The 17,482-nt window shown below is 37.1% G+C and overlaps 1 protein-coding gene across 1 annotated transcript in view; it reads left to right on the top strand.

Annotated features, from left to right (window-relative positions):
- Positions 1-9,717, top strand: part of col6a1 (collagen, type VI, alpha 1) — a 35,694-nt gene extending 25,977 nt beyond the window's left edge. Inside the window, exons 26-35 of the mRNA XM_079856852.1 lie at positions 2,619-2,684; positions 3,585-3,620; positions 4,880-4,916; positions 6,233-6,241; positions 6,339-6,463; positions 6,752-6,861; positions 7,050-7,236; positions 7,864-8,035; positions 8,136-8,165; positions 8,255-9,717. Of these exons, the coding sequence (XP_079712978.1) occupies positions 2,619-2,684; positions 3,585-3,620; positions 4,880-4,916; positions 6,233-6,241; positions 6,339-6,463; positions 6,752-6,861; positions 7,050-7,236; positions 7,864-8,035; positions 8,136-8,165; positions 8,255-8,865 (1,383 nt within the window). The 3' untranslated portion in view covers positions 8,866-9,717. The remainder of the gene's footprint in view (positions 1-2,618; positions 2,685-3,584; positions 3,621-4,879; positions 4,917-6,232; positions 6,242-6,338; positions 6,464-6,751; positions 6,862-7,049; positions 7,237-7,863; positions 8,036-8,135; positions 8,166-8,254) is intronic.
- The last annotated feature ends 7,765 nt before the right edge of the window (positions 9,718-17,482 follow it).

The raw sequence follows: 17,482 nt of genomic DNA, 5'->3' as shown, positions 1-17,482 counted from the left end.
ACAGAAAGAAGAACTCTTTAACAAGCTGAAACAAACACTGATTTAAAGTAAAGTTAAACTGCTGTGATTGAAAACACACTTGAATGTTTGGGCTACAGAAAGGCCTTTATTAATCAAACACTATGTTTGCATGATATATGAACATTTTGCATAGTGATCATTCTGGTTAAGACATTTCTGAAGACTTCTGTTAATATTGGTGTTTGCTAAGTCAGCCAAGATTACTTTTTCTTAGGGTTTTAACAAAAATAGCAACCAGCTTGAAGCCTGATCTACTTTTTGTGGGAAAGGACATTTTATTTACTTTGCTTCTCCTAGTAAAGCTGTCAGGTGATGTGTTGGCTTTAGCTGCATTTGTTTGGAGCATTAGCATTCTGTTGATTATACATGTTAGCAGTGAAATGCGTTTACTTTTCTAGATGAACATGTTCTTACTTAGCCAAATTAATGTATTTATTATGTTGAAGTTTACAGTATATATGGTGTGTATATGTTATTTTGTATACATTTTTATTCAGGGCCTCACATCTGCTCCATATGAGCCATGAAGGTGTTTTTCCTTGTGTTTGGCTCTATCTTCCTGCTGGCCAAGACTGTTTGGAAATGTTTTTCTGTGCTTGTAAACAATTGATTGGGCTCCTCCGGCCTCTCCCAAACCCGAGGGGCCCACATTTGGTCCGGTATCTGTCAAGGTAATCACAATGAGCCATAACAGTATTGGCATGACGCCATCATTTAACCTCGTCCTGTGAGCTAGGAGAACATCTGTGACTGTGACAGTTGTGGACTTTGAAGTGAGGAATTTAAAGGTAATTGAAGCAGCATGGGAGAGATGGCTTGTAGTGGGGACAGGTGGTTAGTATTATCTCACCGTCTGACCGTGATCTGGCACGAGACAGAAATTAACATATCTGCTGGGCTGATGGCAAAACTGTGCAGAGACAGCTGAATTAATGGAGATAGTTGTCTCGGTGGGTTTTAAGCTGATTGCAATGTTCATAGTATTGATAATACAGTGAGGTCCAAAAGACTGAGGCTGGGATTAAGAGGCATATGAATACATTTTGAAGATTGATTATGTGAATAGATTGAGTAGATCAAGTCCATCAACACCCCCTAAGGACATTTCATTCGATAACGTTAGGCAATTTTGATTTACATGCTGTTGAATATTTGATGATTGCATTAGCGTGCTCTATCACTTGTTTCGGTTTCTTGTTTGCTTGTTTTTGGATCCAGAGATTCTGCACTCTTTCAGAAGATGCATAATAGTACCCCTTGCCTAAAACAGTGAAAACATGGATTGCCGGAAAATTCCATTAATGGTGGGCAAGCGTTGTCATAAATGACAGAAAATTCCACCACAGGGCTCCAGACTAACTTTTGTATACTAGGAGCTCTGTAGCCCCTTACTGAAAATTTTTAGGAGCACAAGCAGAAAATTTAGTGGCACAGCTTAAACAGTATTTTTGTGGTTTACAGACACTATTGCATATCATGATTAGAACAAAGCACTTAAGAATAAAGAACTTACTACAATCCTCAGCTGGATCCGTTGCTCCTCGAAATGAAACTAAACCGCAGGTATATTTCCCAGGATTATTATTACGATTGTATTATTCCTCACAGCGAAGCAAGACGACGTAAAGTGCACAAGTCTGATTAAACTTGATGTGTTTTATCCAGCTGATGTGGGCGTTGACACGTTTGCATGGATCGCCTCAGATCATTTGTGTTCGAATAGTGCGCGCTCTCCGTGGGCATGGTCACATTAACACTTAATGAGATGAAATGAGAAGACTGACATCTCTCTCTTTTCATACAGATTATATAAACTGAGAATATTTGTTTTTTATATAAATTGTTTCATTTAAAGAAGAGAATTCAAGCTATATGCCAGTGTGTCTATATGCCTGTGGGACTGAGTATTCGCTGAGTTATAGTTCATTTTCGGACGCGTTTCAGAATGGACTTCACTGACAGAGAGAAGGCAGATCTCTCATCATGTTTAGTTTCTTTATTTGGCAAAAAGCACAACACTTTTTATTTATTGTGAGTATACACAAAAAAAAAATAGACACTTAACAGGATCGAATGATAACACTTATATGTAAGATCAAAATCGAGTATTTTGAGTCTCTTTTGCACTGATAAGAAAAAAAGCGAGCAGATCACGCCGGCGTGATTGCCGACCCCAGGGGGTTAAATCAACCTGCAATACAGTAATTAACATTATTGTTCTAAAGTTCTACAGAAAGTATTTGGTAACACTGATTTCTTCACTGGATCTTCCAGCACTGTGTAGTAACCGTGTCGTGTGATCTTGCAATTAGCTCGGACGCTGAGCTGTCTATTATTGATCCAAACTAATAAACGGTCCGTGAAGCACAAATGAGTAGTGCAGTTTCGTTCCGCTTTCATTTCGTTTGCCATTTGATGTTGGGCAATCTTGTGGTCGCGCCAGTGCAACCTCTAAAAAATTTCTGGTCGCGCCGGCATTGGGCAAGCATTGTCATAATTACAGAAATGGTGGGGAAAGAATTAAAATGGTACAGCTACTTATAACACTGTATACACTGTATTTTCCAGGCTAAATGTTCATATCTTGTTTTCCACAGAACAACAGCCCAGGACCACTTGGGCCTAAAGGAGCCAAAGGTCACCGAGGACCTGAAGGAAATCCTGTAAGTGTGAATGCACCATTTCAATGTTTTCAGTGTTTACTGTATTTTTCCCTATTTTTGTAAGGGTTTAATGATAAAAATGGTTATAGTTGTTCATATTGTGATTCATGTTCTCCAGTGAGGATTCATATGAGCACGATTTTCTGTACCATGTGCTTATGTCAGCATCCTGACACACTATGTATCTGTATTCTGAATCAGTGAAACATAGACATGCCGATCTGCTGTTGGATTGAATGCCTGAGATCCAAAGGTGCAAGAAAGTTCAGTTTCAACCTTTTGTTGAGAAATACAATGGAATGTAATCAACAAATCTATCCCCAGAATTTTGGCTAGATAAGAGTTAGAAAAACAAATTTTACTGTTGGCTTGATATAGAATAAAAATTAAAAACAATTAACATGCTCACTTAAGCATAAAGCATGAAAACCTGGACCTGAACTTGATTAAACATCTTTAATAAATTACATACAATCTCATTAGATACATTTAGAAGGTGATTGGCATTACTATATTTTCAGAAGTAAACAAGGCTCTTACACTGTCCAGAGGAGCCAAGAGAGGTTTTTAAGTGTAGAAATCTTCAGTTATGTAGAACGACATTAAACAGCCATGAATTATGGGTGTGTGGGAAGGGAAATTTCTCTCAGCCTGCAATTTCGTGATGTTCCTCTTTGCCACTGGATGACATCCAGAGAGGAGGAGACTTGACTGTCTCAAAAATGCTCTTATTTGGGAAGAGATTCAGAGCTTCTTTGCTCTGGCAGAATTACATCTGTGTAGCATGTAACAAAACAGACATTGACCCTTTCAAAGACCTGTTTATGTTGTTCGATACTTGTACAGAATGTGTCTTCATGTCCACATTGTATATTTCATCTGTCTTGTATTCATGCACAGGGACCACCAGGACCACCTGGGCCTCAAGGAGCAGATGTGAGTGAGTTTGATTTGAATAAGCTGGGTTTTGCCGAATGCACAAATCAAAGAAAGGACACATTATTGGATATAATCTAATGCAAATTTTCCAGCACAGTTTCCTGTATGAAGAGACAAACAGGGTGACAGTGCTCTTGATAATAAATGATCCTGGACATTCCACAATTCACTTTCCACTATTTTTGTGAATTCCACATCGCTGATAGCCAGTAGCTATGGTAATCTCTAGCCAAGGCCCAAGCGCATACCAGACTAGTCTTTTTGTGGAATAAAAGCATCCTTTAATAGCACACGACAGCTGGCTTGTTCCAATTGTATCTGCAAAGAAATGATTGCACGACTCTATAGATTTGAAGTCTTTAAGATTGACATTTGAAAGGTTTATTTTGTAAAAAAAAAAAAAAAAATCCCTGAAGGCTACTTGTAATGTGTAATGTCACCCCCTAAAAAAAACATTCATTACTTAACCATTTTCTCCATTACAAAATTAAACAGGCTAATATTTTGCTGCCGTGCCTTTAAGACATCAGACTTTTGCATATGAAATTAGATAGTCCAGTCTCATTTGTCATCAATCTGTGCTGAAATGTAGCGTATAAACTGTTACGATCAGACTGATGAGGGACCTTAAACTTCAGCTGTTTGTTCCTGCTGCTTTTCCTTCAGAAGGATCTGCAGAGCTGTAGGTGCTACACAGCCAGGACACAACCGGACACATTTTACTCATAATATTAGTTATTCTGGTGTTTAGGAATATTATAATATCTCTTTATTACTGTGATATTAAAGTTTCTGAATACCAAATAGGCAATGTAAAAGTGACCGTCATGTGTACATGTATCCAAAGTATATATCTGATGATGAGTCAGCTTTTTTTTCCAGTTTAGTTTAAAATAAAATGGTCTCTTTTTTACTGTAGAGAAAGATTTGCATATTATTTGAATAGTACAATGATCTTTTTTTATCAAAAGTTTGGGGGAAATTGTATTCCTTGTGACCCCTTTATCGGCAATGTGTATATTGACATAGTGTGTGTTTTCATCCCTCAGCACAAGAGGAAATACACTTTTAAAAAGTTTATTTGTAGCAATTGCGAGTCTCTGGGGAGCGTTGTGCAGAAAGTGCAGAATTTCCTGTAATTAAAAAAACATGGACTTGTGGCTCCATTTTGTGATACAAAATGGCGACAGAGAAAATCAGTTGCAGAGGCAGCAGTCTCTCTCCATTAATGTCTCTCTCTCTCCCTCTCTTTGTAGGAATGTGAGATTCTGGATATCATCATGAAGATGTGCTGTGAGTAGACCTGTTTTTGTATTTACTCATGACTCACTACTCCGTTTCACTGCCTCCATAAAAGGTGACCTGCCTGTCGCCCACATTGATTTAACAACCGTAATGTCGACTCGTGCCATGAAGTGATGATACAGCAATCCACCTAGCCAGCTTTCAGTGTTCACAAAACTTTGCAGGCCAGTAGAGAACATGCAAAAAAACACTGAGATACTTTGCCTCTTAGTAATAACCGCTATTCATTTGCAACTCAAGGAATATTTTAGGCCCTCTACAAAATCTTGATTTTCTTGAGCAAAGCAGATTTCAGTATACAATACTGTGTGTGTGTGTGTGTGTAAATGTGCTTTTTTCCCCAAAACTCATACATTCATATGTATAATATGCATGTGTAGATCCACTTCAGTTGCACAAAGTATTATGCCAGTTTTTAATTAATCAGTTTATGCCCAAGAAGCAAGTTTATTGTTTTTAGATATTCATTATTTTGTTTTATAACTCTTGCTGGAGCCATAGCCTTTAACCCAGAATGGATTCATTTAAATGCTCATAATGTGCACGTTTATCATAAATATTAGTTTTGGAAGCTTAACTTAGATATTTAATATCACCATCTGGGCATGTGAAAACAGGACATAATCCAATTGGAGAGAAAACACTGATTCTTTGAACAGAAGTATGTAAAAGTTCAGTGTGAAAGTACACATCAGTTTGAAGGAATAGGATTTGACAGTATCAGCCAATCAGATGCAAGGGCAAGAGAAAAAGCAGACGAAAAAATCTGTTTCAGCCAACAAGACAAACATCCAACCATTCACTTTAGATTAGGCTGCTTTGTGTATATTGGAGTTTTACCATTTATTTTTCCTCCCAAGTATAACATTATTATTACTTATAAAATTACTTGCCTAGTTCTGTCTAGACCTTTACCGTTCGAGTCGGTTTTATTTTATATAACAGAGGATTTAAATAGGCCATTGTTCTATTCATTGCCACCACAGATTAAATATGATATGCTCTTCTAAATATCCTCCTTTTGGGTTACAAATTCAAAAATAAGAGAAAAAAAGGTATTTAGGTCAGAGCATTAACTGCTTTTTTAAAATAAATGATACATAAATAAAATTCATAAAAAATTCATAAATGAACAAACTTTTATGAACTCATATTATTTCCAGACCAGATTCTTCTATTTGTAAAATAGCAAAATTATTGTGGATCCCTTACTTTGAATGTTTTGATAGACCATACGTTTCTGATCTGCCTAATATTGGCAGATTTGATGCAAATGTAATGTGTTTTCACTTTCTTTCTTACAGCTTGCTGTGGTAAGTCCCATGACTTTGAAGTATATGAGAAGTATTTCAAACTGTTTTATTTAGTGTTCTGCAATGCCATCTTCCTTTTATACATGTGTTGTTTAAGAATGCAAATGCGGACCCCTGGACATTGCTTTCATTGTGGACAGCTCTGAGAGTATTGGCGCTTCTAACTTTGCCATTGCTAAAGACTTCATTGTGACGGTCATGGACAGACTCAAGTTAAGACAGGTATTTATTTTTATTTTTACTATGAGACTCATTAACACTTCAGTTAACTGGTATTCATTGGGGCTGTAATCATGATAGACACTGAGAAAGACTCAATCCCCGTCATATTCAGATTAGTGGTAAACCGAAATGAGTTTCAATGGTTGATTCTTAAAATATTACATTTGGTCCCCTTTAATCTTGAAGATGTGGTGGTTACATACTAGATGCATGGGCTCTTCTAAATGAATTCCACATTCTAATGATAATAGATGCATTTAAGTTGAGTTTCCTATTTCTTTTTTGCAGTTTGGTGCCAATGAGTCTCGTATTGGCGTGGTGCAGTACAGCGGTGCTAGTGCTCAGGAGGTCGTACAGCTTGGTGACCCCAACATTAAGACCCTGACAGACCTAAAACAGTATGAAATATCAATGTTCTTTTGTTTTAAAAGCCATAATCTGCACACATATGGCAATAACAACTTCACGTTACTCTTCTGTGGCTTGAAGGAATTTGTTTCCTCATCAGATGAGCTTGCATTTTGTGTGCATGTCTGGCATTGTGTCTGAAGAAATAAAGAAAAATGATCTCTGTCCTTCACTTTAGAGCTGTGAAAGAGTTGCGCTGGCTAGCTGAAGCCACGTACACTGGAGAAGCTCTGGACTACTCGCTAAGAAACATGATTAACAAGCTAGTGACGGAGAAGAGTGTGATCCTTGTCCTAACTGATGGACGCTCTGACACCAAGAGGGACAGAATGCCCCTAAACGTGCTGTGTGGCAAGGGACTGAAGGTAAACCTAATAAAATTGGACAACCAAGGCTCATAGGAAAAACGTGCCTCTACTCCAAAACGTACCTAGCATACAGTACAATTCACTGCAGTTTCCAGCTGAAATAAACACTAGTGGGAGTAAAACACCAACAACTTTTATTCCTGTTCACACACATTCTGTTTACCAGCCAGATTATTGATTAATAAACAACTACCATTTCCAGATTCACGTTCATCTGTTTCAGATAAAGCTGAACAATACCACTCATTGAATATTTAACTTTGAAAGCGCCGCGAAACAAGAAGCGACGAAATATATATTTGCAGAAATGTTGCAACAGGCACTTTTTTCCAATTAGCCCGAGTGGAACTTGGAGCTAATGGGCTAACGTTGTTGTGTGGATCTTTGAGGATGAAATGTACAGAAATGGTTTCCACAGAAATATAATTCATTATTCAATTATATGAATCTAATATGCCGCAGACGTAATGCCATGATGTTTAGTTAGGGAGAACTTGTGATCCAATGACATTTCATGTTATTGGGATCCAAGTATGGTCCCATGAAATGAGGTTAAATGAAATTCACAACCAGAAATGATTTACTGGTAGATGGGAACCTTGACTCACTTCTGGTTTCTGGCAGGTTGGTGGCGTTGGAGTCGCGGATTATGTCGAAAGGAATCCCAATCGAGAACAGCTTGATGAGGTTGTGTGTAAAGATGATCCCAGAAAAGGTTTCTCCTTTGTCCTGAACAACTTTGGTCTTCTTCTGGATGACAGTTTCCTGCAAAACCTGACTGACAAAATCTGTGAAGGTAGGTCAAATACAGTCTCTGCTGCAAAATTAGGGTGCTTTATGAGTTCTAGATCTGATTTGGAGAAAGCCTTATTTATTACACTGTGCTTTTTTCACAGACAAGAAGTGCCCAACTTACACTTGTCCAAGTAAGTATTTATTTGAGAACACAAAAAACAGATTTGTTAGCTTTTAGAATATTAGATAATAATGGTAACACCCTTTTCCTCTTCTCCAGTTTCATTTGTTGACAACACCGATGTCCTCATCATGATGGACAGCTCGGCCAGCGTGGGCTCCAAGAACTTCGAGATGACCAAGGATTTCTCACAGATGCTGGCTAAGCGTTTTCTGTCAGCAGAAAGAGGAGCCTTCCAGGTCCGGGTTGGCGTTGGCCAGTACAGCAACAATGGCAACTTGGAGGCTGAATTTTCCTCAAACGCCACCCAGGTGGTGGCTAAAATCGCAGGAGCCAAGTTCCAGAGTCAAGGCACGCAGGTAACAAACGCTCTCAGCTTCGCCATCGATCGCTTCAGGGCTGGCAGGCCAAGGAAGAAGAAGTTGCTGGTGTTTTCGGATGGTCGTTCCCAAGGTGTCAACGCCGTCCAGATTGAGAAAGCCGTGGACCTGGTGAGCAAAGCGGGCATTGAGCTGTACGTACTGGCCGTGGGAAATCAGGTGAACGAGGCACATCTGCGCACCCTGGTGAGCCGTGGCCGGGAGTATGACAACACGTACGCCTACCGCCACCTTTTCAAAGTACCCGACTACCGCTCATTGGTCACTGGGGTCTTTTACCAAACTGTCTCCCGCAAGATTTCCCTGGAGTCGAGAGGGTTGATTGGGTAGTGGGAGGGGTCCAGGAATGAAGGGGGTCTGCGGCAGTATACCACAAGCTTTGATTGTTTTAGTTTTTTGTCTATTTTTCATGTGAATGATATATCTGAACTTAAAAGCTTTTTTTATAGTCTCAGTTTCATTTCGTAAAAGACAGTAAATAATTAGCCTATGTCAGAATTCTTAAAAAAAATGCCTCTTTTTTTATGTCACTAAGTCACTGAAGTATAGGGATTAATCAAGTCATTTCACAGTTACATCAATTCTTTGAGTGAGTTCTAGGGCTTTGACTGTATGACTGTATTAAAGTTTGCTGTCCATAACTGCCTTTTAATGATATTGAGGGCCAGAAAAAATCATTCTTTCAGTGGTCAGGAGCTGAAATCTCTATGATGATGCAGACTTAGACTCGTTATAAATATAAGGAATTTATCATTAAAATGCAGTGAGACATTTATGTCTAGCAACCAGGGTCCAAAATAAACACATGCCCTATCTATCTATCTATCTATCTATCTATCTATCTATCTATCTATCTATCTATCTATCTATCTATCTAAAAAAATCAAAAGGAATAGTGTTTATTTTGGACCCTGCTTGCAACAAGTCAATTCTTTATTTTCATTTGTCTGTGGTACACTTAATTGTTAGCGTTAAAATCAAAACTTGAATATCAATTTGGTGCTACTAATGGAAACACTACACTTGCTCCTTTAGTTATTCAAATGCAGGTTTCTTCAAAATAGGTCTTTGTGCCTTTAGACAAAGAGTTCACCAATAGGTTTCTCATGTCAGAAGTGTATTTGAGTCCAGTTTTGGGGCTATTGTAAAGGGATTTGAAATAAAGGATGCTACACCCCACCACTAACGCCTCTGTCATTGGTCCATCTTGAAAATAAAATGCATGCACAAATTCCACAAACAATCCTGGAATGCTGTGATGCTGGATGCAGGATGCTGTGGACGATCAGTGTCAATTTACTTGTTATAGGAGAATGTCTTGAATTGCTTTTCTTAGTAATTTATCTAATTTATCTCCTTGCATATGCCACAAAAATCTTCAGCAATTTATGGCTACTGTACATTTGAAAATCTGACTTAGTGCAATAATAAATCATTTTTGCACTCTAATTTGTGTCCCTTAGAATATTAGTGTTGAAAAACGATTTGAGATATTCTGTTTATCCAATAATAAATAAATCCTGGAGAGGATGAGCACTTGCTGCTTGTTCACAGTGAATGGGATTGCCTATAAATTTGTACAACGGCAACATGACAATGTATAACGCCAAGTCTCCACATGGAAAACATCCAGTTAACAACCACAACCCCCTGACAACATGTAATATGTCATTAGAGATCTGGCTGTGGTTTTTCTATGTGACATAATGCTTTCCTCACCCAAAAGCAGCTAAGAACTGATATCATCTGACAAGGCCATTTAAACCTGCCCATAAAATTCTTGGTTAGAAAATAGACATGAAACAGGGCAAAAAATGCACTTACCAGCCTAATGATTCAGGATACACATTTCTGTTGACCAAGGCTGAATTTATTTGATCAAAATACAGTAAAAACAGTAATATTTTGATATATTATTATGGTTACACTTTATTTTACAGTATGTGCACTTACAGTGTACAGTATTTACCCAAGAAAGTACTGGTAACATAAGGTAATTACATGGTTTAAGATCAGTTCAGGGTTAGTACCTAGTTATACGCCATTACTCCAGTCTTTAGTCTTTAGCCAGGTGAATCAAATCGGTGAATGTCATGAATGACAACTCCTGGATCAGTTTATTTAGTATCCCGAGGTGACAAAGCATGAAGTGTGATTCGCATTGCTGTAAACAGATCACATGTGGATTCGTTTTAGCCATTGTACAGTTTCTCATTAATCCTCATTTCCCCTAGAAAAGACATTGAAGAACAACTGTGATACATTAAAATAATAGTTTCACTAGATTCCTTTCAGGTAAACAAAACACTTAACATTTGCATGTGCAAGAGTTGTATAAAGACTGGCACCCTGTCCATTCATCTATCCATCTTACCTTTAGTACATCATTAGCATCTGTTAGTCAGTGATCTCAAACTCAATTCCTGGAGGGCCACAACTCTGCACAGTTTAGCTCCAACCAGCTCCAACTCACACCTGCAAGGAAGTTTCTAATAATCCTGAAGTCCTTGATTAGCTGGATCAGGTGTGTTTGATTAGGGTTGGAGCAAAACTGTGCAGAGCTGTGGCCCTCCAGGAATTGAGTTTGAGATCACTGTGTTAGATGGTAATGAACCAATGCTTTAAGATAACAAACATTTCATGCACGTGTATGAGAGGGTCTGATTTTACCCTCCCCCCTCCAGAATATATTACGGATTTGGATTGTATCTTTCTACGACCTTAAAGTTTACCCATTACTAATTACCATATTTCAAAACTTTACCTCTCCGCTTCTCATAAGCACCATGTGAAGCCATCTGTGCTCTACATTAGTGTCGCCACCTTCACAGCAAGTGTGTTAAACCTACGAGGTCAGTAGCAGCGGTGTAATCTCACCTTCATCTGTTGAGGTTTTGCCATGGTGTCCATTTCCTTTCCCAACTCTAGGGAGCATGAAATAACAGCAGTCATTAAACTTTTATAGATTTTTTTTGTTTGTTTTTTTGCAAACATGTTAGTATGTCTCTTAGTGAGAAATGACCACAACTTTGAATTTACAAGAAGGAATCTGTTTCCGTTTTCTGTTTTCCTGGAAGATAAAGATTTTAAATGAATACTTTTATTTAGCAACAATGCATTAAATTGATCAAAAGTGACAGTAAAGATATTTATCTTGTTTCAATAGTTTTCTCTTTCAAATAAATGCTGTTCTTTTGAACTTACTATTGATCAATGAATCCTGACAAAAAAAGGCACAACTAATTTCAACATTGATGTTAATAATAAATGTTTCTTGAGCATTACATTTTAAAAATATAGTAAAATAGCAAACAGTTATTTAAAAGGTATAGGGTAGGTAATTTTGGAGCGTCTAGCAATAGCAAGCTTTAAAGGATTAGATCCATCCACCCTCCCTTCAGAGCATCTCCACTACAAAACACATTTTCAGATTCAGCAAAGCGTCATAGACGGCGTTAAATTACCTCATGTCTCAAAGCACATAACATTAGAATAATAATAAACGTAAACAACTTACAGAGGTACAACTTGCAGATTCATTTCGGTGTTGATAGTGTTGACATAGAAACGCATAACAGCTCAGGGTAGAACTCACGGATTGCCGTCTCTAAATTACGGTATGGCGTGAACGCAGCATAAGCTCGTTGTTTTGGTTCAGGAGGAACTGTAAAAGGCGGCTGCTGTTTGTGGTGCATTCCCTCTTGGTACTTATTTTGAATAATTAATTACTTCACGAACGCTAAAAAAGTATGTTCTATATGTGATTAACATTTTTTGGTCCTGAGACTTCCACAGAAGATATATGTAGGCCTACATGGTTTAATGTTTAGATCACTTCTATTATTGATTGCTATCAGGATGTGAAGAGAGCCTCAACCAGAAAAACTAACCTACCCTAGACCTGTCCTACCTTTAAATTGTAATAATATTTCTTAATGTTACTGCTTTTACTATATTTTTGATCAAATAAATGCAGACTTTTAAAAAACATTTTAAAAAGTCATATCGACCTCTAATATTTGAACAGTGATGTTTGGTTTCATTCTTTTTTTTCCTTTCTTTTTTATTTAATTTTTTAATCCAGTTTTTGATTATTATTTTTTTAACAGTGACTGCTTAGAACAGGGGTGTCAAACTCAGTTCCTGGAGGGCCACTGTCCTGCAGAGTTTAGCTCCAACCAGCTCCAAAAACACCTGCCAGGAAGTTTCTAGTAATCCTGAAGACCTTGATTAGCTGGATCAGGTGTGTTTAATTAGGGTTGAAGCTAAACTCTGCAGGGCTGTGGCCCTCCAGGAACTGAGTTTGACACCCCTGGCTTAGAACAAGCCTTCCCAATTGGAGTCTTACTCAGAAAAACTCTGCAGCTGCTAAAACATCCAAACCCTATTCAAATCCCCCCCAACCCCATCAGGCAAATTCAATCTCCTTTTACAATTCTTTCTGAATATTTGAACCCGATCTGCTTTTTATTGTTAGCAAACCTTCAGTTTCATAACACAGAGACATTCAGCCTTGAAATGTTGGACTGATTTCAACATGTTTCATTCTTCATGTTGCCAGATTTGGTGTTACAGTCCACTTCATATTATAATTGGTGCAACATGGGTGGCTTTGGGAGCTTAGAGTTTAATACTGTAATGTTACTAGTACAATATTCTGCCAAATCATGCCTGAAGCACCACATACATGCCAAACCCATTCGGCATTCACCAGATCCGACTTGTTTGAAATCCCACAGACGAGCACTGTGGCCATGGGAACTGAGTGTGTGGAGGTGTGGGAGGGGTTTAAAGAGAGAAGGCGAAGAGGTTTGGTACAATGTGCCCAGCTAATGACTCGCAGCTGGCTTTGAACAACCGAAGGCCAACATCTGGAGGCATGTGGTCACAGAAATATCTCAGTTAGGATGCAAGTCGCCTGCAGAAAAAAAAGCTATGAGGTGAGGTAAAGATGACAGAATGAAAACAAAAGAGGAAATATGTGTAAAAAGACTGGATTAAGGAAATATATAAGAGGAAATGGAAACTTATGTTTTGTTTATGTTTGGTTCAAATAAATGGGAATGAATAGAGAAAAGGGAGGATAAGAGAAAAATGGTGGGAGAGGGGAAGGAAAGAATTGGCTTGAATGGAGTAGCAGGGTAATCCCACAATGCACTGTAATTTGCTTGAGCAATGAGAGCTGTGAGAGCTCCATAGTGGGAGTTTAGTTTAGTTTAAACAAACTCCGGCCAATAGTTGTGAACCGCAGAACCGGGATACCAAAACCACTGTTAAACACTTAGTCAAATGACACACGCAATCTTGTTGCTTGTAGGAGAAGCTGAATCACAGGCTTAAATGAGGGGGAGGGGGAGGGGGGAACCCACTTTATTCAAAAAACTTCATATTATTATAGGCATGGATCATCACTAACATAATGGAGTCTTTACATTGTGATCTATTCTGAATAATGAATCATTTAGCAAACTTTAGCAACTTTTCACTGGAAAATCAGCCTGCCTTAATGATTGAATTAAGCTCAAAAGCTGAATTGAAAGTATACTTTAATTGTTGGATTGAATTAAAATGCTAATCATGGAGTAACTTGGGCGGGCACTAATGTACTCTATTGCTTTTCAGTAAATTCTACTTCCTGTAGGCTGTAGCCAATTCAATTAAAATTCACACTTGTAAACTGAACCAAGTCTTAACTTCTGAATTTTCCACCACCCTATTGGTGAACAATAACCATAGATACAGTCAGCAGCTTTTATATATGAAATATCAGATCTGCACAGGACAATCTTGTTCTATAGTGTGAGAAGAAGTCCATTGGTCAGTGCAAAGGCCAACGACCACCCGCTGAGAAACGTGAGCGTTTGCATCGACTCCCTCTGATTCTCCAGAGACTTCATAATTGGAGGCTGCGACTGACAATCGTTCAGCCTCGGTCAAACATCATAAAATGAGTAATGAATACATCTTCCTAAAAGATTTGCACTTGCATCAGCCAAAATATCAGTTAAAACACCTCATCAAACGACGGTTTACACATTCGACCCGTCTCTGTTTAACCTGGCCTTAATGTGAGCGCAACCCAACCGACTAACAAACCACACTGTGTTTACAATACACAAGTAGATGACTCAGTGGAACCGTCAACACACACTGCCTGCTTAAATAAGGAATATTCTGTGAATATGTTTTACATTATGTTCCCATTGAGGCAATCTTTCCCAATTGAGGGCAAGTCGATGTTCTCAAAGGGATCTACTGTTCTGAAGCTCTATCCAGCATGGGTCATTGGTTAGTGAGAAGGAGAGAGCGTTACGTAACAGTTTATGCTGGCTATAAACTTGGAATTATTGTGAATTGCGCTGTATGCCAATTGCAATATCACATATCTGGTTTTGAACAGCAGACTAAATGTTATCTTAAGCTAAATGTCATAGTAAACTATGAATCGCCTGCTTCGCCTTGCTTTTATTAAAAACAGATCTGCGCAGTTAGTACGGGTGCACAATATTCTTTTTTGTTGTGCTTCTGTTTTTCTAAACCTGTGGTTTCGTTTGAAAAGGGAAATTGGTTCTGCAGCTAATTCCAAGATTTCAGAGGAACTCTGGATTCAAAGGGCTCCATGATTCTGTGATGAGAAGACCGACGACACACACACACACACACACATTCTGAAGGCTCATCATTAATCAGTTGCACGAACATGCCATTTTTCTTATTTATCCTTTTATTTTCAGCAGGAACTTCACATTTCAGAAGAGAGAGTTCTTGTAAGTTCTTCAGAATGACAGATAGGAGGCCAGTTTTCCGTTTAATCACGTACGGAGTTGCATGGACATTGTTTTTATCATAATTTGAATTCAGCATAATTGACGTTTTATGCCATAATTATGATGTTATAATTCTGACTTTTATGTCATTGATTTTCGTCAGTTACTTTTGTCGCAATTATGACTTTTTATCTCATAATTTAGAGTCTTTGTCACAATTATGACTTGTGTAATTTTGACTTTATAAACAATCATTTTAATAATTCATATTGCATTTTTATCTCATAATTATGACTTAGTATTGTCATGATATTGACTTTTTATAATAATATAGGGCCTATATAATAATAATAATATCTATATCTCAGTTTTGAGTTTTATGCCATAATTGACTTTTTGTCAATTATAATAGTCATAATTGACTTTTTATCTCATAATTTCAAACTTTTTGAAAGAATTTCGACTTTTTATGTCATAATTATGACTTAGTATTGTCATGATATTGACTTTTTATAATAAGATAGGGCCTATATAATAATAATAATATCTATATTTCAGTTTTGAGTTTTATGCCATAATTGACTTTTTGTCAATTATAATAGTCATAACTGACTTTTTATCTCATAATTTCAAACTTTTTGAAAGAATTTCGACTTTTTATGTCATAATTATGACTTAGTATTGTCATGATATTGACTTTTTATAATAAGATAGGGCCTATATAATAATAATAATAATATCTATATCTCAGTTTTGAGTTTTATGTCATAATTGACTTTTTATCTCATAATTTCAAACTTTTTGACAGAATTTCGACTTTTTATCTCATAATTATGACTTAGTATGTCATAGTTATTTTTTATATGTATAGTTTTTTACTTTTGTCAATTTTGAGTTGAATTGTTTGATCAGTTTTTTTTTTGTAAAGAATGTGACTTTTTTATCATAATGACAAGTCATATTTTTTCTCATAATTATGACTTAGTATATCAAAATGTTTGACTATCTCATAATTTTTATACTAGTTTTTTTTTACATTTTTTACTTTTTATCTCATAATTATGGCTTAGTATCTCATAATGTTGACTTTTTATGTCATAAGTAGACATTGTCATAAGTAGAAGTTGTCATAATTTACTTTTTATCTCATAATTATGACTTAATATGTTGAAAATGAAAATGTGACTTTCTATCTCATAATGATGACTTGTTTTTTTTCTTATGTGTCAGAAATGGGCTTCTATAAATAGCATGGTTTACAAAACAGTAAATGTGATCATGTATAGGTTATTCTAGCCGAGTTTTTCAGCAGGGTCTTGTAGTTTTTCGTTTGTGAGCTTGTAACTGGAGGGAAGTATGGAATCATTCTTGCAGTGTTAGTCATCCAGTGCCTCTGAGACAAAACAGACTCAGTCCCCCCTCATTTAGACCCCTTCCATCCCTTTTTTTCCCCCTCTGTTCCTTTCTCTCCTTTTTAAGGAAATATGCAAGCGTCGCCAAGAAACATGGAAAAAACACAAAACGTCGCTGTTTCACAAGCACTGGTTTTTCTGCAGAAGTTCAGCTGAAATGATGTTTCCTCTCTGCTAACTCCACAGTGCATGTCACTTCACACAGGTGCTTGACATCAGAAGTTTTCCAGAGAAACATTTCAGCTAATCAGATAATGGTCCAGAGTCCAGGCTGTCTCCCAAAGCTGTGTTCATCAATATTGCTTCATTTCTGCACCTTTGAAATCTCTGGCTAATCTAATGCACATGATTTAAAGTGTCAGATTGAATACCCTGCATGCCAATTTGCATACTAAACAGTAATGCAAGATGAATTAGTGCTTCCTAAATCATATTACATGTAAAACAGGAAGCCCAAAATGATATACTATTTGAGATGGATTTTAGATGTGAAGATTATGCGTGCACGCTAATATTTCCCACTAGGAAAAATATTTTTACATTTTCATTAAGAATTTTTGCCTTGTGATTTTTTCATTTTTATCCACTTTTTTTACTACGATATAGCAATGAAAATATTAATTGACATGATTTTTATAAAGTTAAAATGAACATAAATTCAATACAACAAATCCTAACATCATGTGTACTAAAAACTAAACTATCGTTTACATTAATGAGAATTTTGAAATAAATGTGTCTAACTATCAGGAAGATACGTAACATAAA

This window comes from Squalius cephalus (assembly GCF_949319135.1).
Source record: "Squalius cephalus genome assembly, chromosome: 22".
Lineage (NCBI taxonomy): Eukaryota > Metazoa > Chordata > Actinopteri > Cypriniformes > Leuciscidae > Squalius > Squalius cephalus.
This window is presented reverse-complemented; position numbering and strand designations above follow the sequence as displayed.